At 46.1% G+C, this 23,994-nt stretch overlaps 2 protein-coding genes across 2 annotated transcripts in view; both read right to left on the bottom strand.

The window, feature by feature from the left end:
- Nucleotides 1–7,205, bottom strand: part of Dop1b (DOP1 leucine zipper like protein B) — a 104,539-nt gene extending 97,334 nt beyond the window's left edge. The window contains exons 1-2 of the mRNA XM_077795051.1: nucleotides 7,090–7,205; nucleotides 3,222–3,386 (exon numbers count right to left, since the gene is read on the bottom strand). Coding sequence (XP_077651177.1) covers nucleotides 3,222–3,359 — 138 coding nt within the window. The 5' untranslated portion in view covers nucleotides 3,360–3,386; nucleotides 7,090–7,205. The remainder of the gene's footprint in view (nucleotides 1–3,221; nucleotides 3,387–7,089) is intronic.
- Nucleotides 7,206–13,451: 6,246 nt separating this feature from the next.
- On the bottom strand, nucleotides 13,452–21,001 carry LOC113175984 (carbonyl reductase [NADPH] 3). The gene is made up of 3 exons (XM_026380367.2): nucleotides 20,480–21,001; nucleotides 19,024–19,131; nucleotides 13,452–13,917 (listed from the first exon to the last, which is right to left on the bottom strand). The coding sequence occupies exons 1-3, from the start codon at nucleotides 20,766–20,768 to the stop codon at nucleotides 13,481–13,483; spliced, it is 834 nt and encodes a 277-aa protein (XP_026236152.1). The 5' UTR covers nucleotides 20,769–21,001; the 3' UTR covers nucleotides 13,452–13,480.
- Between the last annotated feature and the right edge of the window lie 2,993 nt (nucleotides 21,002–23,994).

Below are 23,994 nucleotides of genomic sequence, written 5' to 3'. Positions count from 1 at the left end.
TGGAAGTGCACTCTGGTCCTGCCATGGCTGGAAGAGAATGAATGGAGGACTCCTTGTGCACCACTTGTTCCTAGAGAGTAGAAGTGGGTGTCGATGGAAGGCAGGCCAACCCCAATCCTGCAGTGCACCCGTGGGCTGGGATAAGAAAGGAAAATGATGCCCACAACAGGCCGTACTAAGGGATCAAGCTCTTCAAAATGCCACGTGGGGCAGATGGAGACACTGTCCCTGCCACAACACATAAGTATGCAGCACCCACGAAGGTCCTGGGCTCCAGGAATGTGGCAAGAAGAGGGAATCAGAGTCTGCCCTTTTTTTGCGTACACTGGCTGCACCGTGTGGTAACAGACAGGCTCTGCGTGTTCCCGCTCTCCTGGGTTGATGGAGGATGGAGTCAGTTATCACACAGCATGCCTGGACTGGGCCAATCTGATATTTGTGGACTGAATGGATTAAGATGGCCTTTTGGTCACATTTTATATTAAGGGACAGAGAACCCAGAGAGACTCAGTCACCCATCCACGGCCTGTGAGCATAGCTCAGGAATGGAGCACATGCTTAGCCTGCTTGAAGCCTCAGGTTCCATCCCAACACAAAAATAAATAAATAAAAACAAAAACAACCCCCCCACACACCCACAATGTGGTACTAGCAATAAGTATACATGTACAGAGCAATAGGAAAGAACTGGAGTTCAAACACACCCGTATCTTTGCGGTCAGTTGGTTACCAACAGCGCTCCCACACCTTTCAATAGGAAAAGACCAACTAGTGCTGGGGCAACTGGATCTCCACAGGCAGAGGAGTGAAGCTGGACCCTTGCCCCGCATCGTGCACAGAAATTTACTCAAAAGGAATCAAAGATCAACACAAGAGCTAAAACTAAAAGAGCTCTTAGAAGAAAACACAGGGCAAGTGTTCATGATGCTGGATTTGGCAGCCATTTCATACAGAACACCAAAAGCTCAAGCAAAAAAACAGTTAATTGGACACCAAAATTAAAAACTTTTGCACATCAAGGACATCATCAGAAAATTTAAAATGACAACCCACAGAATGGGGGGGAAAAAAAAACATTTTGTAAATCATACACCCAAAAAGGGCCTAGCATCCAAAATACCTAAAGAACTATAAATCAACAACAAAAATGGGCCAGATATTGAATAGAAATTTTTTTGAAAAGGGTATATAAATAGCCCATAAACACATGAAAAAGTGCCCCAAATTATTAGTCACTAGGAAAATCAAATCAAAACCACAATGAGATATCGTTTCACACACTTTAGGAAGGCTATTATCAAATAAAAACTGAAAACAAGTGGTGGTGAAGATGAGGAGAAATCAGAACCCTTCTGTGTTGCTGGTAGGTGAGTAAAATCGTGCAGCTGCTGAGAAAAACAGGCTGGTGTTTCCTCGGAGAGTTAAACACAGGCTCCACAGGACCAGCAACCTCATTCCTACATGTATACGCTAAAGTACTGAAGACTGGTGTTCAAACAAACTATATGCACAAATAGAGTCACAGCATATTCACAACAGCCACAAGGTGAAAACATATCACTGATGGACAGTCTTTCTAGACAGTGGAATAACAGCCCTAAAACAGCGAATTCTTATAGACGCTGCAAGATGGATGAACCTTGAGAATCTTACGCTAAGTGAAATAAGGCAGACTCAAAGGGCTACACGGTGTGTGATTCCATTTGCAGGAACTATCCATAAAGACAGAAGTAGGCTAGTGGTTGCTTGTGGCTGGGCAGGGGAAAGGGGAGGTTGGGGGAAGACCGTGTCATGTGCATGGGTTTCCTTTAAGATGATGAAAACGTTTCAGAACTGAATAGGAGTGCTGATTGCACGACTATGTAAATGTACTAAACGCCAAGCAACTGTTATGTTTTAAAATGGATAAATAGTGAATTTTATGTTAATTTTATCTCAATTAAGAAAAAGGAAGACAGAAATAATGAACACCCCACACATATACTCACAAAAAACCTCTTAGACTCCAGGTGAGCCAAAATAGTGAAATACAAAGTGCTAAACTAGTAAAATACAAAGAAGCTGAACACACCTCCACCCCAGTCTTCCATTTTGCCCTAAAATAGCGACCTCCTCCAGGTGAGCAGGCGATCACTGTCTTCAATTGAGAATTCCTTATTTGCAGCTGGATGGCTGCAGGAAGCTCAGGCTCCTATTTGGTAAAGAGGACCTTAGGAGCAGATGCTTGTCCACCCCAGCCAGCACCCAACCCTGACATTTACCTGTTGTAAATGTGCCTTGCAAGAGATCAGCTGTAATAACCACCTCTCAGGGACTGAGAGCACATTTCAGCATCAGGGCTGGCTACTGCCCAGGCAGTGCATGGGCTCAACCTGCTCACGTTCTTTGCTCACACCTGTTGCTGGAGGGGAACGGAGACCTCCTTCCTCTCCAGGGAGGCCTGTTAAGAGTTCCCTGTTGTGTCTGACCTGAGGAGTCCAGGCCTGCAGGGTACAGCTGGGAGTCTCCCAATTCCCACCTGGCACACAGGTTCCATACTCAAGTGCTGGCCACAGAGCTGGGCACCACCTCTTTGAGCACAAATATTCTCTACTTATATGCCACACTAGTCATCTGAGGGCTTAAGGGTGTCTCTGTCACCACCCTCTGGGCAGAATAGGAAAATATATGATAGTCTTGGCTGTAGGCCATTTAAGAGCTCAAGGTCAAGCCCACATCTGACCAGTGTGGGTCCCCCCAGATCTCGCCCCTTGCTCTTATCCAAACACACACATGTGCGCGCACGCGCACACACACACACACACATACACATGTACACTAGTGTGGGATGGATTTCAATGTTCATTTCATCCTTTAATCTTCTGGGAGTTACCAGTCAGGAGAAAAAGGATCAAAAAAGTAAATGAAAAAAAATAGTAAAAATCCTGGGCCGTGAATAAAGAGCAATCTTTGAATAATAGAGCTGACGATTTTAAACTTTATCTTGTGCAGACACAATTATTGAAAAGAAGATGGTTTAAATGTGTGAACACTATAATGTTAGGCTCAGCAAGGCTAGAAGACATACATACAGATGACTAGCAGAGGGTAACTGAGGTACAACACTGGGGTGGTTTTTCTTTTCTGTATTGTTTAATTGTTATAGTCACCACAAATTCCTTGCAATAAATACTAAAAAGACAACTGTGTCCCCACCTCCAAAAAGTACCTGTCCCACGTACCTTGTTGAGCTTGCCAAGTGAAGATATGAGATCTGCCCATTCACTTGAGGACTCAAAATTTCTTAAAGCCTTTTCAATCCCTGAGGAATAATTTCTGTATCTGTAGTCATTTAACAGCTCCTGCTCCTCTGGATCCATCTTACATTCTCACAGTGCAGAGAGTATCTAAAGCAAATCAAAGAACAGACAAATGAGGGATCTGTTCAGGGACACAAATATTTCCCAGCGCAGAGCCATGGGCGACACGTGTCCACAAACACTGCCGTGTAGATGCACTTGGCAATATAGTTCAAATATTTAGCAGGGTTTCTGGGCCGGGCACTATGGTAAATAAAAGATCAGTGATTCCAGCCTCCAGGATTCTGAGGGAGACAAACACGCCCAGCAGAAAGGAGGCGGCCAGCTTCCACCTAATTGACAGCATTAATTCTAGGAGTGAAATTTGCTAAACTACTAAACTATATATTGTTGCCAGGTGCCGATTCTCAGTGCAGTCAGCCCTTCCCCCATCACAGGGTATCTGTAATACCTAAGGACATGCTCTTAAACTGAATGGTGTATTGAGCACCTGAATCCTCTCCATGACACCAGAAGACTGGAAATATTCTACAAGAAGATATGGTGAGAAAAAATATATATATAATAGGATGTATGTGCACTGGGGAGGTAGCTCAGTGGTAGAGTCCTTGCCTAGCATTTGTGAGGCCCAAGGCTTGATCCCCAGCACTGCAAAAGCAAAGAAAATAAGGATGGGATATGAAGCACCTGAGAGCAGCACTGTTCCTCACAGCGGATGGCAACGAGGAGGAACTAAGAGCTGACATGGGCTACAGCGCAGTGACTCCTGAAAACCCAGCTGAGGGGGCGTGCCGGGGGTGGGGGGGGTGAGGCGGGGAAGAAGCGGAGAAAGACCATATGCTACACAACTCCATCATGTGAAATGCCCACAGCAGGTGAATCTTCACTAACAGCAAGGCTGGCAGTTGCCGATGGTGGGTGGAAGCAGAGGGACCCCCATGTGGGCACACATCTCTCGGAGGTGGTGGAAATATAGAATATGACGATGGCTACACAGCTCCGTGAACTTACTAAAATCCACTGGATTATATCCTTGAATGAATGGACTTTATGATCTTTCAATTATATCTCAATAACACTACTATAAAAACTAAACTCTAAATTCCACTCACAGAGCATGCTTCTTCCTGTCTTCCTTATCTCAGAAAGTGGCACCTGTGTCCCTGGGACATTCTGTCATCCTGACTCTTCCTTCACCACACCCAACCCAAGTCCTGTTGGTTTCTTTAGAAAATGCTGTTGACTCCATGGTTCTCCATCCCATTTCAATGCACAGCAAGCCTCCTGCCCCATGCAGGTTTGCACAGGGTTCCTAACAGCTCTCTCTCACATCTTTGTCCCTCTCCAGTATATTTCATAGGTCAGGAATCGTCTTAAAACACACATTAAGAAAACATCATGGCTATGTTTAAAACTCTTCCTACATTGTTTATAATAAATTCAAACTTCTCCCTCCCTTGCCTACAAGGATCCACTTACTTCTCTCCTTACCACACTCTGCAAGACCCAAGACAGACTTGTTCTACCACAAGGCCTTTGCACATGCTGGGTCCCCTGTGCAAAAATATACTGTGCTACACATATGCACCCCCCAAACAAAATCATTCATGGGAAGATTGTCCCTTTTTCTGAAATATAATTATTCACACTGTTTGAAAATATTAAGGAAAGGATGGCTATGAGAGGTGGTAATTTGTTTATTTTGCCAAGAAAAGACTGAGAAGTTAGCATATCCAAACAGTCCATAGCTTTTTTTTTTTTCCCCTCCCCTAAGAAATTTCCTGGTCTGAAATCCAGCCTAACTACAGCACCACACTACTCCATGTACAACCTGTTTACTTAACTAAACATCTAAGCACTGGGGAAAGAAACCTGAAGATTACAGGGTTCCTAGTCTCACTGTATACAGCCTAATAAAAAAGGAAATATCTAAATGCATAATTTCAACTTAATGTGCATACACAGTGACAGAGAGTAGGCTGAAGTATCAGAAACAGGCAAGAAGAAAGAGGAAGCCTTACAACAGGACAGAAGTCCTCAAGGTCCACAGGTGTGGGTGGCTCACAGTACCAGGAAGAGCTGCACCAGTGATAAAGGTGTGTGTTTAGGAGGTGAGGTGGCAAAGGTGAGCCACTGCTCTTGGCAAAGAGAGTGCCAGCCAGGCAAGAAGAGGTAACTGAAGCAGTTCAATGCTATGGCTACCCATATGAAGAAAGTACTATTTGGTGTAAGAGCAAAATGAGAAGTTTGGAAATAGTCATTCAAGCAAGCTCCTTTATGTATAAATACAGGGCATTTGATATGATGACACTATACCAGTCTTCTGTGTGAGCTTGGTATCCCATCATTCATGCATGCATTTATCTCATGCAATACACAGGAGTCTCATGAGTATTATCAATTCCAAGATGAGGATATTGGGAATCAGGTCACTCAGAAAATTCTGAAGTCCACTTAGCTAGCGGCTAGCTGAACCAGGATTCCAGCTCAGGTCAGTGAGATGCTATGTTATGCTAGGGCAAGAAGGACGAGTTCAGTCCTTAAATAGTTTTTTTTGGTTAGATCTCGCAATCCATCCTGGATACATCTTTGTGAGAGATTTGATAGTTTGCTAAACTGGTAAGAGTTATAGCCTACAAACAATTATGCACACAAACGAGGAATCACACAAATGTGTCTGACCAGATATGTTCACCTTAAGACTAAAAATGTCGGTAGGATATCTCTACCTTACCCATTCTTAACTTCATAGAAAAACAAGTTCAAGTGAAAAACCATCTGCTAGATCTCAAAGGAGTTCATTGTAAATACGGGTAGAACAAGTTGGCTAAAAACAAAACAGTGAAAATTGTAAATAGCCACTAATCCATGAGCGAGATTTACTCACAGATAGGAACAACCCTTGATCTATGGCACACACACTCACAGCCAGTTGGCTTAATCAACTGGAAGACACATTATTTAGAATTTGGTCTTTCTAAGTAGTAATTGTACTGAAAATATACTGAAAAAATTAAAGACACCTAGTAGGAGTAGGCTTTGGAGTGAGGCTGTCCAACACTTTACCCACCCACCTCCCAAAAAAATACCTACTAAGGTTTCCCCTCCGTTGCGGAGCCTGTCGGGCTGCTGTCTCCAGGTAGGGGCAATACCTGCGGGTGACAGTGTTGTCAGCAGCCGCTCTTGGAGGAGCTAAGGGGATCCCCATGCTGCCCGCAGCCAAGAATCCTGCAGGACGCAGGGCCAGGCCGGCAAAGCGCGCGCACTACGGCTGGATCCCTTCTCCTGGGCACAGTCGGGGGAACGGGGTGGTGGTAGGGGGGTGTTTCCTTAACAGGAAAGCCCTCAATTCGGAAAGGCCGGCGTCCCCAGCCTCCTCCCCAATTGGGACCGCACCCGCAAACAAAGGCAGAGCTCCTCCGCCCTCCGCCAGACAAGAGGATGGCCGGGTGGTGACCCACCTGACCTCCACCCGCGCCCGGGGCGGCGAGGGCGTGCCCGCGCATCCTCCACCGCCGTGGCCCGGGGAACCCGGAGGGGACCCTCCCAGGCTGCCCGCGGGGTGTCAGGCCGGTGCCCCACGCCCACGCGCAGCCTCGGCGGGCCATCCCCGCACTGCAGCAGCGCGCGTCCGGGAGCCACCTGCACCCGGGACCGCCCCTCGGCGCCGCCCGAACCCTCCGCACCCAGGGAAGGACGCCCGCGCCGCCTAGCCGCCCGCGGGCCGGCAAGGAGGCGACGCCGGGGGGCCGAGGGCGCCAACGCCGGGCAAGGCGCGGGCACGACTTACCTGTGGCGGCGGCCCTGGTCGGCGGGCGCGCCCACGTGCGGCGTGGCGGAGTCTGTCGGGCTGCGGGAGAGCGCGGGCGGGGGCTGCGGCGCGGCGGGGACCCGGACCGCAGAGCAGGCGCTGTGCCCGAGCCCAGCGGCCGCGGCTCCGGGGGCGGGGCCGGGGCCGATCGGGGCGGGGCCTGGTTGCTTGGGGGCGGGTCGGGGCCGCAGGGCGGGTCGGGAGGTGGATCTGCGGCGCGTGGGGATGCGGCGGGGGGCGGGCCCTTGGCCGGGGGCGGGGCCTCGGCGCGGCCCGCGGCTCTGGCGTCACCACCGCCGAGTCTAGGAGGCCGAGGCTTCCGAGCCTTCCCCGGCGTGGGCGTCGCCTCGCGATCGAGCTACTACTGAGAAGGCCTTACACGGGTGGGCAGGGTGGTGTCCGCCCCTCACGGAGGGTTTTCCCGACCCAACCGAAGGGAAGGGGCGCCAGTCAGTACTTGCCCAGAGTCGTCTACCTGCGCTTCCACCCTCGGAAAAGCGTCGGAGTTACAGACGCGGATAACCACGGGGCCCGAGCAAGGTGCATGGTCCTGGCTTATTCCATGCTTTCCTTCAGGCTAGCCCCTAACCTTCTACCCTCAGGGAGGAGACAGGATGGACCCCTACTTGCTCACGGCGCAGAAGGCTAGAAGTCCCTCCTTAAGGCATCCCTACCCTCGGCCCCGCCCCAGGCCTGTTCTATCCCTAGAGGTCAGGGGAAGTGAGGTCACTTCTTGGAATGATCCCTTCATGGATGCTCTGGCCCAGGAAAGAAGACTTCATGTCAACTCTAGCATTAATATTTCCAGACTAACCCTCACCCCTTCCTATCATCTAGACCCACGCCACCTGGCCTGACAGCTGCAGAGCTAGAAGCAACAAGTGAGGCCGAGGGAGTCACCCTAGCTTGCCCTATCCTGGAATAGGGCATTGGCCCTGTCCTGGTTGCCCCAGCTGGGACTCCCAGCCAATCAAAGTACTGCCACCTGTTGATTCAGGTTGTAATTTCTGTTGTGGCCGCTCCCCTTTTAACCCCTAGAAGCCCTTAGGAATTTTTGGATCTGGTCTGGGCTTCACTAAGGCTAAGTAGTCCACGAATGAGCTTGGGGAGTGAAGAAAGCCCACTGACATTTGGAAATTGTATAGAACACTTTGTATTATATGTATGTTTCTGGAGTAGAGGGTGTATAGTTTATACCAGATTCCTAAATGGATCTATCACCTCTCCCAATGCACCAGGATGCTGGATCTCTGGCCTAGCCATACTCCTGATTTGATTCTATCTCCATTTGCCACACCCCAAGTATCCCAGATGTAAATCCTTTAATTATCACTTTTAGGAGTCATCTTAAATAGAAGCAGAGAAAAATTAAACAATTAAGCCACATTTAGCAGGGGGAAAAAGGTGAATTTTATGGGCACCATAAAATGGCAAACCAAGTGGCAAAAAAAAAAAATTGGCAAATGAGTTTTTTTTTTTTTTAGGTGGTTCAAGTCCTAGCCACACTCACTGCAGTTCTGAACTAGCAGAGATGAAAGAACCTCTTTATACTGAACATTAAAGAGAAAGAGCCTCCATTTGTGTCCAAGCCAACATCTACCAATTTGCCCTAATACACTTATATAAATTTATGCCTTGGAGATATGCCACCTGTCTGTAAAGAACTCCAGGTGTGAGAGGGATTCATTTAAAATAAGTTTGACACTCAAATATTGCAAACCCTTAAAAAAAAACTCAATTTATAATCAAGATTGATAGGAAGCATTACAACATTAAGAACCAAACAGGGGGCTGGGGTTGTGGCTCAGTGCCAGAGCACTTGCCTAGCACATGTGAGGCACCACATAAAAATAAATAAATAAAGGTATCGTGCCCAACTACAACTAGGAAAAAAAAAAATAACACGCTGGGAGTATAGCTCAGTGGTGGAATGCTTAGCTAGCATGTGCGATGTCCTGGGTTCAACCCCCAGCACCACTGAAAAAGAACTGACTATTCTTAAGGCAAATTTGTTTTCTTTCTCAACTTGTCTTGTCACACTTAAAAGTCTATTTCATCTCTTTAAGATGTGTAAGTAGAGCTGGTTCCTTGTGTAACAGTATTCAAACTAATTAGCATTTCAACTTTAATTTACATCTGAACTGTAGTATTCTCTTGATAGTAAAGAAGACTTTGTATGCCAGAGCCCATTACATTCTCAGACTAGGGCTGACCCCCATTGGAGACACTGTCCAGTTAAATGCATTCTCAGTTTTGATATGCAAATATTGGTGACCCTTCAGGCCTGTTCTATAAAGTAATTCTGATCCACCCAGCAGCATTCATCCTAGTGTTCATCCCCGCTGCTCTCTTAGTGGAGGAGAAATCTTGTGCATGTCTCTATTTGATGCTGCGCCCAATTTGTGGTCAACTTGCAGTAACAAGGAAACCTTTGTCCTGCTCATCATTATCACCTATTTCATCTCCACATGACTTTGCTGTTCAGAGCTTTGGTCTGTCACAATTCCTTTTGCAGTTTGATAAAAGAAGGGAAAGGCAAAGGGCCAGGTCTAAAGCTGGTGTTATTCGTGGGTTTACCACACAAGCATGAACCTAGAAAAGCACACCACAGAAAAGCTGTTGTAGAAGTGTCCATTGGCTTCATCAGTACAGGAGGACCAATTTAAAATATGCTGCATTTAAACCGTACTTCATTTCTCCATGGAAAAAATATATCCAGGATAATTTAGGGATCTAATGGCCAGATAGCTTACAAATCATTTAGATTAGCTATATCATCTCCCTTATTTTTTAAAAATATTTAATTTTTAGTTGTAGGTGGACACACAGTATCTTTATTTCATTTTTCTTATGTGGTGCTGAGGATTGAACCCAGTGCCTCATGCATGCCAGGCGAGCACTCTACCACCAAGCCACAATCCCAGCCCATCTCCCTTAATTTTTACACCAGGAGAGTTATCCATGGTCTCTAGAGTCACAGCAGAAGCTACAGATGCCAAGCACCAAGGAGTTTTGTAAAAGTAAGATAGTCCTGGATATGGTCCAGGCTTGATTCATAGCTCTATGATCCTAAGTATACTAATTAGCCTCTCTCATCCTTTATGTCTTCATTTGGGGGGAAAAATGACCTTAAGGGACTGTGGTGGAATTATGTAAAATCATGTTGGAAAAGTACTAGTATGACAAAGCTTTGCATGCCATGAGTTCTCACTTCATGATTTTGTTTTCCTTTTGATCCCAAGCCTAATTATTCTTTTCTCTGCAGCATACCATGAAATACTTTAGTGTACTTCTATTTACAATGTTCCTTTGGATCACAAGTAGCCACGATCCAATTTGACCTAGTTAAGGAAAAGGGAAATTTTAAGGAGACAAAGCTATATTAGTCAGATTTTCATCACTGTAATAAAATGTCTGAGAAAAACAAGCTTAAAAGGAGGAAAGATTTATTTTGGCTCATGGTTTCAGAGGTTTCAGTCCATGGTCACTTGGGATCTGTGGAGATAAAGAACAATTGGTGGGGAACATGTGGCAGAGCCAAGCTGCTCCCACATTAGAGTGGCCAAGAGGCAGAGAGAGGAAGGGACTGGGGTTCCTTCAAGTGCATGTCCCCAGTGACCTACTTCCCCCAGCTAGAGCCCATCTCCTAAACTTTCCATCTCAGTAGCACCATTGGCTGAGGACCAAGCTTTCAACACAGGAGATTCGGGGACACATTTAAGATCTGAATCACAATAAAGGGTATCTTGTAGCATCTCCTACAACCCAGAATTTCAGGAATGATCTGAAGCCAGGGAAGGGATGCCACTGAGGGGAGTGGCCTTCTCCAGAGAAGTTAAATGTTCCTTTTGAGGTTTGACCTTCTTCTCTAGTTATGGCCTGGCTCCCTCTGCTCCTGGGACCATAATGGATGGGATGTTGCTGAATTACCAGCTCTGATCCTATCCAGCTGGTCCTACTTTTTAGAAGAACCTGGAACAGTCAACAGAGGCTAGCAGGGCAAAGTCACCTTCCAGTTGCTGAAGCTCAGCTCTTGAGGAAGCAGAGGGGAGGCAGGAGATACCTGGACAGAGGGTGCTGGGGAGACCATCCAGCGAGGGCCCCTGCAGCACTTCTCATGGGAAACGTCATTCTGGCCAACAGCTGACAATTATGTGTCTTCCAAGTGAACTACATGCTAATCCAATTGTCAAGCTGGAACTGGCTAGAGACAAACAGGAAGTAGAAATAAAATCAAGGAGTGGTTCATTTGTGTACTTTCTGTCTGTAACTTAGCCAGAGCCTGAGTTCTGTGGTTCCCCAACTATTGCTCATCAACAGCAGGAATCTGGAAGTTGGCTGGAGGGAGAGACCAGGGTATGGGAGATATTCAGGAAACTTGTTGAAAAACCATCAAAGGAGGAGCTATGGCCTAAGGTAAATAGATATTGGACTTACTGAGTGATGTAAAAATGGGTTAAAAGGAAGTGGAATGCAGTCTGGGTGGGATTCAGACTTCTCTGCATGCCAAGGGGATGAAAGAGTGAGGTGACAGTTAAGCTGATACTTTGAGGTGATGGAGAGTCAAGAAAAATAGATACCTGCCTACATCATGGGATATGCCAGAAATAACAGGGTTTCCTTGTTTAGCCTTGGTCCCCCAAATAAACACAATCTTGAAAATTTCTATGCTTTATTGATTCCTTATGTCTGAAAGGAACTTTTAGGACATAGGCTGTGACCTTTGTGAATACGATTATCAAGTATACCATCACTGGTTCACACTGAACAGCTGTCATGTACTTGGTGATGCGAATGAATTTGCAGTTTCTCCCCCTTTGTATCCTCTCCATCATATAACTGTTGAATTGTTGGGGTCTCCTTTGGTTAGCCGCTCCTTTTCAAGTCTTAACTCCCTTACAAACCTTTGCCAGGAATTTCTCCTCTTTGATAAGATCATTTGATCTCCAGGTTTTTTTTTTTTTTTTCTATAAGGCATAGCCAGCACTCAGGAGTCTCAAAACCAAGCCCACTTGAAAGCAATGAGTCACTGCGACTCACAAGTGGACTCTCTTGTCATGGAGACTATAAAAGGGGCTCAGGGATTCATCCAAAAAATCGCCCTGGGCTGTAGCTCAGAGAGGGGTGTCAACAGGGGAAGGAGATGATCTGCAGTTAGGAAAGCACAATGATGAAAGACGTGGCAGGGCAGCCTTGGGCAGTAGTGCAGACACAAAACCCAGTATGGCTGGGCACGGTGGCACACACCTATAATCCCTGCTGCTTGGGAGGCTGAGTCAGGAGGATAGCAAGTTCAAATCCAGCCTCAGCAATTTAACAAGGCCCTGTCTCAAAATAAGAAATAAAAAGGATTGGTGATCTAGCTCAGTGGTTTAGCCCCCCTGGGTTCAAACCCAGTATGGAGGAAATCACATCCTAATAAAACAAGACCTTTCTCCTGAGTCTTTCAAGTTCTGTTTCTTAAATGAGACATTGGTTTTGGACTGAGCTCCTACACTAGGTCTACCAGACCAAACTAGGTGGAGTTGTTCATGCTAAAGTTACACTTCACCAGGTCAAAACTAAGAAAACTAGGAGAGAGATGATAGCCAAATTTCTAAACAACCTAGGTTTAGCCTACATACATAGTTCTCTCCTTTTTAACCTTTACAAGAAAATAGCTTTGAAACAACCAATCTGTTTCTCATCTGTCCTTGCCTTCCTTAGTTCTTTCCCATCCTGGGCTTGGCTCATCAGAACACTCACTATTTTATGGGATGAGATGTTGCCCCACTCGAGAATTATAAGTAAAAGTCAATTTAGATCTTCAAATTTGTTGTAATTTTGCCTTTTGACAGAACCAATAAAAATAGACTCAAATACAGCAAGACAGAATGAAATACAAAAGGAAGTTTGCAGAGCTAGGGAAACAGGATAAATTATGACCCTTCAGAATCAACAAACTAGAAACAGCAAGGAATGGCTTGGAAAATGGCCAAGATGGACTCCTCAGCTCTTAAGACCATTATACCATGGTTCTCAACCTGCTGACCCAGGACGGCTGCAGTAGCAGCATTACTAGGAACTTGTTAGAAATGCAAATTTGGGGCCTACCCTAGGCCTACTGGATCAGAAACTATAGGGTGGGAACAGTGATATGCCTACCCGTTCCCCATGTAATCACGATGCCTGCTAAAATCTGATATGTCCTTTTCTTTCAGGCTACAGATGGCAAAATGGCTCTGCTCCAGGGTCTGGAACGAGACATCTTTCTCCCAGGGAGATTCTAGTGGACATTTCTCCTCAACCCCAGAAATAGAATCCGACCACATCTGAATTCACTTGTTCCTTCCACCAACATTTATTAAACATCAAGCCATGAAGAAGACGTTCACCAGTTTTGCACGACTTTGTCACGGACTAGCTGGCCTTGTGGCTCAGTGGCATCTGGAGGCAGGAGGGCCAAATAGACAGGGGTCTCTGCTCCCTCCTCCACCGTCCTGGAGCCTTGGTCCCCAGCCATGTCTGTCTTCACCCATCCAGGGCAGCAGGCATTAAGCAGAATCTGGTCCGCTTTTCTCTTTTCATCCAGCCGCCGGGCCAGGATTCTCGATAAGACTGTGACCCCCAACTTGGACACCCCATAAGCCGAATTGGGCCAGCCTTCCCTCTCGTGTACCTCATTTCTTGTGTCCTCCACAAACTTTTTCATGAGGTCCACCAGATCCCCCTCGGTAAGTGTGTCACATCGGAACTTTTCCTGTAGATCCTCACTGCAGTTTTCAAGAGCTTTCGAACCCTGTAAACTGCTGATATTCACCACTCTCCCTGAAACAGAGGAATAGAAATGGAAGCCCATCACAAAGCAGCACTGGTCAGCTGAAGACACCCAGCAACAACCGAGGCACGGTGCAGGTTTAATGGATGAAAAACATCAAAAAGCAACTCTAGAAGGCATAAAATCTGTGTGGGGGCGGGGCAGTGTGTGTGTGTGTGTGTGTGTGTGGGTTATACATTTATTTGGGCTCCTGTTCTCCCAAAGGGAAGAAAGAACACAGCTCCGTCAAGAATAGGTTTTCCCTTCTGCAGCAATTCTCCATGAAATGGTGGAACTGTCATCTGTAGCAGACTCACTGGACGATTTTATAAAACAGCTTCCTTCGACACATATGCTGCAAGAGCCTGCTTTCTGAGGGAATGTACCCTCATTTTGCATCTCAGCTCCCAGTGCCCTTGGTTGGCACATTTCTAGGGCCACGGGCAGTCACTTCTACCCTGGGTACCTAAATCAGGATCAAGTGATGGCAGGGAATATCACTGTCCTTAGTGCTAGGCATGTCCACAAGTGGAACAGTTGATTCTTCATCCTGGTCCTGATTTCTGATTAATTGTTAGTCTCTAGTTAATAATAATATGGTATGAGTCATTAAACTAATATGAATTAATATTCATGTTGATTATAATTCACAACTGCTAAAGAGACAGTTGTGCCCATGAAAGCCCATATGGAGGCCAGCACCCATACAATAATCTGAAGCATTGCTGGAAACCCGAAAACCAGCCAACACGAATTTGCACATCTTATCCACCATCCAAATCCACCTATCTTAGAGTGTTCTTTTCTTTATTTATTTTTTATTTTTATTTCTTGGTACCAGGGATTGAACCCAAGGGTGTTTTACCACTGAGCTACATCCCCAGTCCTTTTTATTTTTTGTTTTGAGACAGGGTCTTGCTAAGTTGCTGAAGGTCTTCCTAAATTGCTGAGGCTATTTGTGATCCTCCTGTTTCAGCCTCCCAAATGGCTGAAACAAGTATATGTCACCATGCCCAACTTGGGAGTTATTTTCTTACATGCTGTTCTGAATTCACATTCTCTACATCAGTGGCATCCACCGCAGGTGCACATTTGGGGCGGGGTAGACCTCTTTGAGGGCCCTGTTTATGAAGATACCCTCAGTCTCTCCTTGAACACCAACATCACACTCCTCCTACAGGTATGTGTGATTATTCAGTCTGTCTTTCATTCTTTCCCTCTCTCATTTTTTATGGTGATACATACTTCTTTTTTTTTAAATTTTTTTTTAAGAGAGTGAGAGAGGAGAGAGAGAGAGAGAGAGAGAGAGAGAGAGAGAGAGAGAGAGAGAATTTTTAATATTTATTTTTTAGTTCTCGGCGGACACAACATCTTTGTTGGTATGTGGTGCTGAGGATCGAATCCGGGCCGCACGCATGCCAGGCGAGTGCGCTACCACTTGAGCCACATCCCCAGCCCGGTGATACATACGTCTTTCCTAAATTTTGAAAACTAATGAGAAGTTGCAAAATGTTGCAAAGCCCATACATACATTTTCACCTAAGTTCACTGATGATTAACATTTTGCCCCATTTTCTTTCTCCCTCCTTCCTTTTCTCCATGTTGCAGAAATTTAAACCCTCTCCTCAAATATTTTAGTGTTTAAGTGATTCTTGTGTTGATGTGGGATTGGTTCCAGGGCCTGACAGATACCAAATATACATATGCTCAAGTCCCATCTATAAAATGCATAGTATTTGCAGATAACTTAAGAGATTCTACTATAGACTTTAAGTGGTCTCTAGCTTATTCATAACCCCCAATACGATGTAAATGCTATGTAAATCATTGTATTATTTGGGAATAATGACAAGGAAAAAAGGTCTGAACAGTTTCAATACAGATACTACGTTTTACAAATTGCAAATATTCTCAGTCCATAGTTGCTGAATCCTCATTTATAGAACTAGAGGTACAGAGGCTGACTGTGTGGTAACAGGCCTTCCCCACCAGAAGCACACTGTTTGTACAACCCTGTTATCTCCAGTGGCATGCATGTTCAAATGTCCCCAGCCATTCCATATAATGCTGCTTTATAGTTTTTGTTTGTTTTAATCCAAGATACAATGTGGGATTTTGGACTGCATGTAGTTGTCATCGATCTCTCTAAGTATTTTTTTTTAGTTGTAGATGAACACAATACCTTTATTTTATTTATTTGTTTTTATGTGGTGCTGAGGATCAAACCCAGGGCCTCACACGTGCTAGGCAAGTGCTCCACCACTGAGCCCCAGCCCCAGCCCCTGTAGTTGTCATATCTTTTTAATCCATTTTCATCTAGATTAGTCGATAATGACCTTTCTTTTGAAGACTCCAGTTCATTATTTTGTAGTGTTTCCCCCAATTTGGATTGGTCTGATTTTCTTATAACTAAATTTATTTCAATATTTTTGGCAAGAATACTACATTGGTGATGAATTCCTCATTGCTTTCAATACAGCTTTGTTGTCTATACTTGGCTGCTCGAGGAATGACATTTACAGGGGAAGGAAGAAAGAGAAGAAACAAACTACAGGAGCTACTCAGAGCCTTCCAGGAAACGCAAACCCTTCTACAGAAGAGGGGTCCTCTTTGATCTAAGGGAATACCTTTGAGAGAGGCTGGGTGATAATGTAGGAACCTAGTCAACAGATGGGTCTAATTCTGAGGAGAACTGCACCCCACTCTCATCTGAAGTCCAGGTGACCCTGTTGGTCCTGAAACAGCCTCATTCTAGAAGGAGTGGGCAAGTAGCTCCCTCTAGTGGCTCAAAGGTTGCTTAGCCAATTTACTCAGAATCAAACAAGCAAACCAAAGGCTTTTTAAACTTTTAAATGCATTTTAGAGCTAAACAAAGAGACATTAGGAAGCAGCAATGCTCAATATTTCCCTTCTGGTAAACACCAGGTTTACTAAAAATCACAAATATTAGCATTTTGTAAACTAGAGATTTCCACTTTGGAAACTGACTAAAAATAGATATTCACCTGCTCTGGATTAATTCTCAAACCCCATTCTCCCCCCGAGTCTTTCATTGTCTTTCAAAATGGCTTGGTTTATAATCATTTGACCCTCTAATTCCTATTTCACTAGCACAGGTTATCCTAATTTGATTGAGTAGTGAAATCAAGAAACTAAGAGACATTTTCCAAATCCATGAATACGTGTGTGTGTGTGTGTGTGTGTGTGTGTGTGTGTGTTCAGTTCTTTGGACTCAAATTCCCCTCTCAGGAAAGTGGAGGTGAAGCAACGCAAGGCTTCATCAGCAATTTTCAGCTCTTAAATTTTATGACTGTAAAATTCAGCAGGGAGAAGACTTCCTGATAACTTGGTAAAAGATAGCCCTGCAGTGGAAAAACAGAAAACATTCTGTTCTAATCTGGGAAGAGCCCCAGAGGTGTAAATCGAACATAAAGCAAGATCACATCGAGTATGGTAGCATGGGTCTGTAGTCCCAGGGATTTGGGAGGCTGAGGCAGGAGGATCACTGAGCCCAGAAGACTAGGCCAAACTGGGAAATGTTGCAAGATTAAATATTTTTTTTTAATTTTTTTTTAAAGAAAGAGTGAGAGAGGAGAGAGAGAGAGAATTTTCAATATTTATTTTTCAGTTCTCGGCGGACACAACATCTTTGTTGGTATGTGGTGCTGAGGATCGAACCCGGGCTGCACGCATGCCAGGCGAGCACGCTACCACATCCCCAGCCCGCAAGATTAAATATTAAAAAAAAAAAAATTAAGGTGGCAAATACTTTTGTGTTAAAAAGGGAGTTTTGAAAATATGCATTTTTATTTGCTTAGGTTTATATTTGTAAACTCCATCTCCTGGCCTCTGGGCACTCACCAGCTCCATGCACCTGGACCAAAGGCTTCCTATGACCAGCACCTACAACTCTGTCTGCAGGCTTTCTATGATCCCAGTCCATTAAGAAACTGATAAAGAGGGCTGGAGATGTGGCTCAGCAGTAGCGCGCTCGCCTGGCATGCGTGCGGCCCAGGTTCGATCCTCAGCACCACATACCAACAAAGATGTTGTGTCTGCCGAGAACTAAAAAATAAATATTAAAAAAATTCTCTCTCTCTCTCTCTCTCCTTTCTCACTCTCTCTTTAAAAAAAAAAAAAAAAAAAAGAAACTGATAAAGAAAACAATCCCTGTGGAGCTTGGGAGTGAGTGGGTAGGGAGCAGAAGTGTGCCTCTCACCATATACCTATTTAGACTTAACAATGCTTGCATTCAGAGATAATCCTATTCAAAATCACATTTCTAATAAACCACACAATTCTTCTCAGAATCACAGGTAACTTTTTTTTTTTTTTTTTGGCGTGTGTGGGCGTACTAGGGATTGAACTCAGGGGCACTGGACCACTGAGCTGCATCCCCAGCCCTATTTTGTATTTTATTTAGAGACAGGCTCTCACTGAGTTGCTTAGCATCTCACTGTTGCTGAGGCTGTCTTTGAACTTGCCATTCTCTTGCCTCAACCTCCTGAGCTGCTGGGATTACAGGCATGTGCCACCACACCTGGCTTTGTATTTACTAATAAAGAAAAATTATTTCAGATTTTCTCAATCAGCTTGCAAAATTGGGAGTAAGAAAGGAACACAGGGAAAGTCACAATGCCAGAGCAGACACCATCCTGCAGGTCCTCCAGACAAGCCAGGTGTGGGCACATCCTTGGGGAGGAGATTCACTGAAAAGCCTTTGGGGACTTGTGACATTTTGTCCATGAGGGTTGAAGATCATGTGATCTGGATCCCAAGAGCATTGTGGTCTGTCATACAATTCTTTGAAAGCCAAAATGTTCAAGGAAGGAGCCAGACACTTGAGAAATTAGGACAATCTTCAATCTCCCTTCCCCCACTCCCTTACAAAGAAACAGCAGAGTCTGGGAATGTAGCTCAGTGATAGAGAGCTTGCCAGCATGTGGGAAGCTCTTGGTTCAATTCCCAGCACCACCAAAAAAAAAAAAAAAAAAAAAAGGAAGAAAAAAAGAGAAAAGAAATAGCAGCTCTGGGTAATTGCTGGGGGCCAGTCCAGAGGGCTCATGGCTTATTCCCTCCTAAGGAACACAACCTGACAGTCCATCCCCTGGACTTACCATGAGGCTTCATTATGGGCAGTAATTCAGTGCAGACATTTCTAGTAGCAAAAAAGTTTGTCCTCAGGGTCATCTCTGCTTGAATGTCGAAGGGTGTTGGATCATCCACTTTCAAAAAGACAAAGAAACAAAGAAAAAGTCACCCCCCCATACACACTCATGAGAACATGGATTCTATTGCCTAACAACTAATTAAAAGAGAAGCTAATTTTTAAAATCTCTAGTGGTTGGTTCTCAAACTTCAGTGTGCATGGGAATCCCCTGCAGGGCCTGTGAAAACAGCTTTTGGGGCCACACCCAGGGAGTCTCTCATTGGTAATGCTGCAGCTTCTGGGCTTCCCGCCCCACTTCCAGACCCCTGGCTTTGCTGCTGCTTCTCAAACTTGATAGGCACAGGAGATACCTGGGATTTGTGTTAAAATGCAGATTTTGATTCAGCAGGTGTGGAGCCTGGGCACCCAGTTTGCCCCCAGGTTTGCGGGTACCGCCCATAAGGGCTATATCTAGACCTCTTGTCTAGGAAGCCGGGTTTTTATTCACCAATCCCTCAGCCAACGGCGGCAGTCTACTATCGAGGCTGTCAATTCCCGGTTCGCAGCTCCCCAAAGCCTAGAGGCCACTTGGGTCCGTGGCAGAGCAAGAGTGCGTGCCCAGGGCCAAAGGCAGAGCTACTTCTGCACAATCGGTTCTTTGCCTCTTCCTGTCTCAGGCTTCTCTTCCCCCCTCGGTTGTAAGTAAAGCTGGCCTGTTTCTTTATACTCCTGGATCATGGCAACTCAGTAACTTTCTTCATTGACAAATTGCTGGAATAAATAATTTCCTTGATTTCTTCCCCTAAAGGAAGATGCTTCTTAAAAGCCACATTTGCATTTTTTATAACAAACATTAGCTCCCTGGGGGCGGGAACCAGGCTCGCTTCCCTTTGGCCAGAGCCTATCAAAGCTCTCCATTAAACAAACTATGAAATCCACTAATGTGCAAGTGCGCGTTAATTGTGTCTTAGCGACTCATTTCCTGTCCTGGGCAGATGTCTCCTGGCAACTATGAATGCGCCCTTGTTTAACGCGGAAAGCGAAAGCCAAGTGATTTTGGAGACCCTTAGCAGAGAAAATGGTTCTTGCAGTGGACGAAAAGCTGATGAGTTTAGCAAGGCGTGGCTCTCTCCCCGGAGGCCGGTTTTCCTACAAACAGCCATAGCTGAAAGTTCTGGGCGGCCCCTGGGCGGCGCACCGGCTTGCACAGGCCGGCGGGCCGGCAGGGCAGGCAGAGCGCGCGGTGTCAGAGCTCCCCAATCCAAGAAAGCGAATAACCGCCCTGCAAGGCGGGAGCTGAGCGCATCCCCAGGGGCTGGCACCGCCCTCCCAGATCACAGTACTGGACAGTAGGGGCGCCTGCGGCTTGCCGCCTGTACCCTCGGAGCGCCGCGGGGAGTTCTCCCCACAAGCCCCGCACTTACTCTTGAAGGCGATGCCCGCGTTGTTGACCAGAACGTTGAGACCCCCGTACTCCTTGCGCAGGAAGTCGCGCAAGGCGCGGATGCTCTGTAGGTCGTCGATGTCCAGCTGGTGGAAGCGCGGGCTCAGGCCCTCGGCCTGCAGCTGCTGCACCGCTGCCCGGCCCCGCGCTTCGTCGCGTGCGGTGAGCACCACGTCCCCCGAGAATTGCCGGCACAGTTCACGGGCGATGGCGAAGCCTATGCCCTTGTTGGCTCCGGTGACCAGGGCCACGCGGCTGCAGGACGACATGGCAGGGTGGGCAGCGCGGGACACCTGTGTGGAGAGCGGACCTGACAGCGGACCACCCCGGGTACGCGCTTCGGAGCCGGGCCAGGGTCGGAGCAGAGGCGCAGATCTAAGATCTGGGGTCCAGTGCTGCGACTCCTAGAGAACAAGGCCCCCGGAGCCGGTCCCTCCCCTCTGAGGAGGGGCTGTCTGATCCTGAAGTTTCGTAACGCCCCAGCTTGCGGGTCCGCCTCCTCCCGGCGCTGGGGTTTTGATCCAGGCTCTGCAAAGAGAGGCGATCTGCGAGACTGCTCGCCTCTAAGCCACACCGGTCCGCGGTGGGTCAGTAGCGAGCTGCGGGTTCTTAGCAGCTGGACCGAAGCAACTATTTCGGAAGTACTCCAAAGACAGAAAAACAAGTGCTGAGTAATTTTCTTGGGCGTGAGCCCATTATCCATTGCAAAATGCAAATGTTCGCTTTGCCTAACGCGCAAAGAAAATACTTAGACATAGTAACTGCTTCTGCACACAACGATCCTCTGGCTCGCTCCGGAGAGAATTAGCGAAGAGAAGTTCCGTAAGTAGACAGGTGTGGCGGGCTGCACCGCTCTGTGAGCCCCTGTGCGCCCTCAAGTGGGAGAGAATGTTTACTGAGTGCCAGATCCTTTATAGGAATGTTTTATTTAATCCTAACGTACCTTGGTGGTGTAAAGTCTGCCTTTAGCTTTGTTCAAGGAGGATATATCTCTACGAGTCATCTCCAAAGAGATCTAGATCCATCTGCGTTTTCCCTCCCAGTCAGATCTGTGCATCCACCAACAAAATCAAAGGCGTGGCAAGGTGTGCGTGCAATTAGAGCTCCACCCATCTTCTTCAGTGTAATCCTAGCCTGTTTGGTGACTTCCAGATGGGGAGATGGTTGTGATCTCATCGTGACTCAACTTTTCCCAAGCCCAGCTGGCCAAACTGCCTGGTGCCTTTGTTACCCTGACTCCACCCTCTCTATAAAGCCAATACCAGAGGTCAGGAAGGTGGGCACTTGCTGGTCTAACCCAGTATATAATTTTTTTTTCCTCTTGAAGATTAAAAAAGTTTAAGGTTTTCTACCAGTTTGATTTTTTGTTTGGCTAGTTGGTTGCTGTGAAAGGGGTCTCGCTCAGTTGCCTACTACATTGGCCCCACACTCTGAGGCCCAGATGATCCTCCGGAGTAGCAGACAGGTGCACTCGGCCATACCTGGCCTTTCTTTTTGTCTCTGATCTCTCTGGCTTAAAGTTTAACTTTTTCTCCCCTTTCAAGGAACCACCTTTTGGTTTTATTGATCTTTTTTTCTCCATTTTTTTCCTGACTATTTTGATTTCTGTTCTGATCTTTCTTTTTATGTGCTCAGTTGGGTTTTATTTGCTCTTCAGTCTCTTACGATGGAGGCTGGGATTATCGATTGGAGACATGTCTAATATGAGCATTATGAACTGTTTCCTTTAAAGTACTATTTAGTGGAATCCCACAAATATTGAACATGTTGTTTTCAGTTTTGTTCAGTTCAAAATACTTTCTAATTTACCTTTTGATATCCTCTTTGACCAACAGTATTTAGAAGTGCTTTTTTTTTTTAAAAAAATTAAATTTCCAAGTTGTTCAGGATTTACCAGTTATCTTGCTGTTGCTGACTTCTAACTTAATTCCACTGTGATCAGAGAACGTACTTTGACTAATTAAATTCTTTTTTTAAAGAGTTTCAAAACAACCAGGTGCAGTGACACATGCCTGCAATCCCAGCTGCTCCGGGGAGGCTGAGGCTGAGGCTGAGGCTGAGGCTGAGGCTGAGGCTGAGGCAGGAGACTCACGTCAGCCTAGAAGTTTGGGGCCAGTGCAGGTAGTGAGACCCCCATCTCTTAAAAAAGAAAGTAGTTTCAAAAACTGATAGACATTTTTTTTTCTTCTCATAGACATATTAAAGCATGTTTTATGTAAAGGCAATAATCTCAGAGAAAGGTGATGTTGGTGAAGGAAAGACAGTAATTGTAACAATAAACTTTGTGGGAAGATCAAGTGGAGGGACCCAGGACCAGGCGGGCGAGACCGGGCGGCGGGGCGGCAGGGCAGCTTTCCTCTTGCAGCACAGTGAGTGGGGTGGTCACAGATGTGCCCTGGGGGCATCTGTTAGTTCTTGGAAGATTGAGAAAGTTGAGTCATCATTGAGAAAGATTAGTTTGGGAGATTTAGGAGCAGGACAGTCATTTTGCAGAGTAGTAAAGTGATTTATTAGGCAGCGTCCAGACTCTGAACCCAGGACCCATGGGATCTGTGGTCCTGGAGATCAAGAAAGCTGGGTCAGCCTCCTGATCCTCCCACTCTCAAATGTCCAGCTGCTAGTGCAGCGGGGTACAGTGGTTACATTATAACAGGGGAGGTGTCTGCAAGGAAAGGACTGGAGTGCAGAGTCATGGCCACTGGGGGGAGAAGGAAGGATGTGATGGCACTGGAGCTTGGTAAGGAAGGGAGGCAGGAAGCCTAAAGGAATGGAGGTCTCCAAAGGAAGGGATCCTGGGGGACAGCACTGAGACCAGAGCTAAGCCAACTATCTTGGTCCATTTTCTGTTGCTATAACAAAATCTGGGTTGGGAAATGAATAAAGAAAAAAGGTTGATTTTATTCACAGTTCTGGCAGTCCAAGATTGTGGTACTGGTATCCATTCAGCTTCTGATGAGGGCCTTGTTCTGTGAATCATGACAGAGAATTGGAAAGGGGAAGCAGGTGCTACTGGGAGGAGCTTGTGTGTACAGGATAGTGAGGGGAGATTCTGTTTCCATAAAGCAGCCTGGTCTGATGATGCTGGCCTCATTCTTGTGAGAGCTACATTAATCCCTGAAGAGGTAGAGCCCCCCCACCACCACCACCAAATTACCTCTTAAAGGGCCCACCACCTCTCAACACCACTACATTTCAACATGAGTTCGGACAGGGATAAACGAACTCAAGCCACAGCAGTTAGTTTGAGATGATGTAGGGTGTGGCCAGCCCTACTCACATTCATTGTTGAAGGGTTGTGGGGGGTAGTTTGGGAATTCTGTTGATCATAACAATGGTTCCAAAATTTTGCATATTGCAATCCCTGGAGATTTTTTTAAAATATTAAGTGTTGAACCAGATACAGTGGCTTACACCTGTAATCCCAGCGGCTCAGGAGGCTGAGGCAGGAGGATCATGAGTTCAAAGCCAGCCTCAGGAACTTAGTGAGGCCCTAAG

The sequence above is a fragment of the Urocitellus parryii genome, chromosome 2 (assembly GCF_045843805.1).
Source record: "Urocitellus parryii isolate mUroPar1 chromosome 2, mUroPar1.hap1, whole genome shotgun sequence".
NCBI classification, from domain to species: Eukaryota; Metazoa; Chordata; class Mammalia; order Rodentia; family Sciuridae; genus Urocitellus; species Urocitellus parryii.
The sequence above is the reverse complement of the archived record's forward strand: the minus strand, read 5'-3'. Positions and strand labels throughout refer to the sequence as shown.

What these genes read in the sequence shown, in the direction of transcription:
- LOC113175984 (XM_026380367.2), bottom strand. Translation starts at nt 20,768, where the DNA reads ATGTCGTCCTGCAGCCGCGTGGCCCTGGTCACCGGAGCCAACAAGGGC. An exon ending in CGCGGGCATCGCCTTCAAGA is followed by an intron (nt 19,132 to 20,479) that starts GTAAGTGCGGGG and finishes TCTTTTTGAAAG; the next exon opens with TGGATGATCCAACACCCTTC. An exon ending in GCCCATAATGAAGCCTCATG is followed by an intron (nt 13,918 to 19,023) that starts GTAAGTCCAGGG and finishes CCTCTGTTTCAG; the next exon opens with GGAGAGTGGTGAATATCAGC.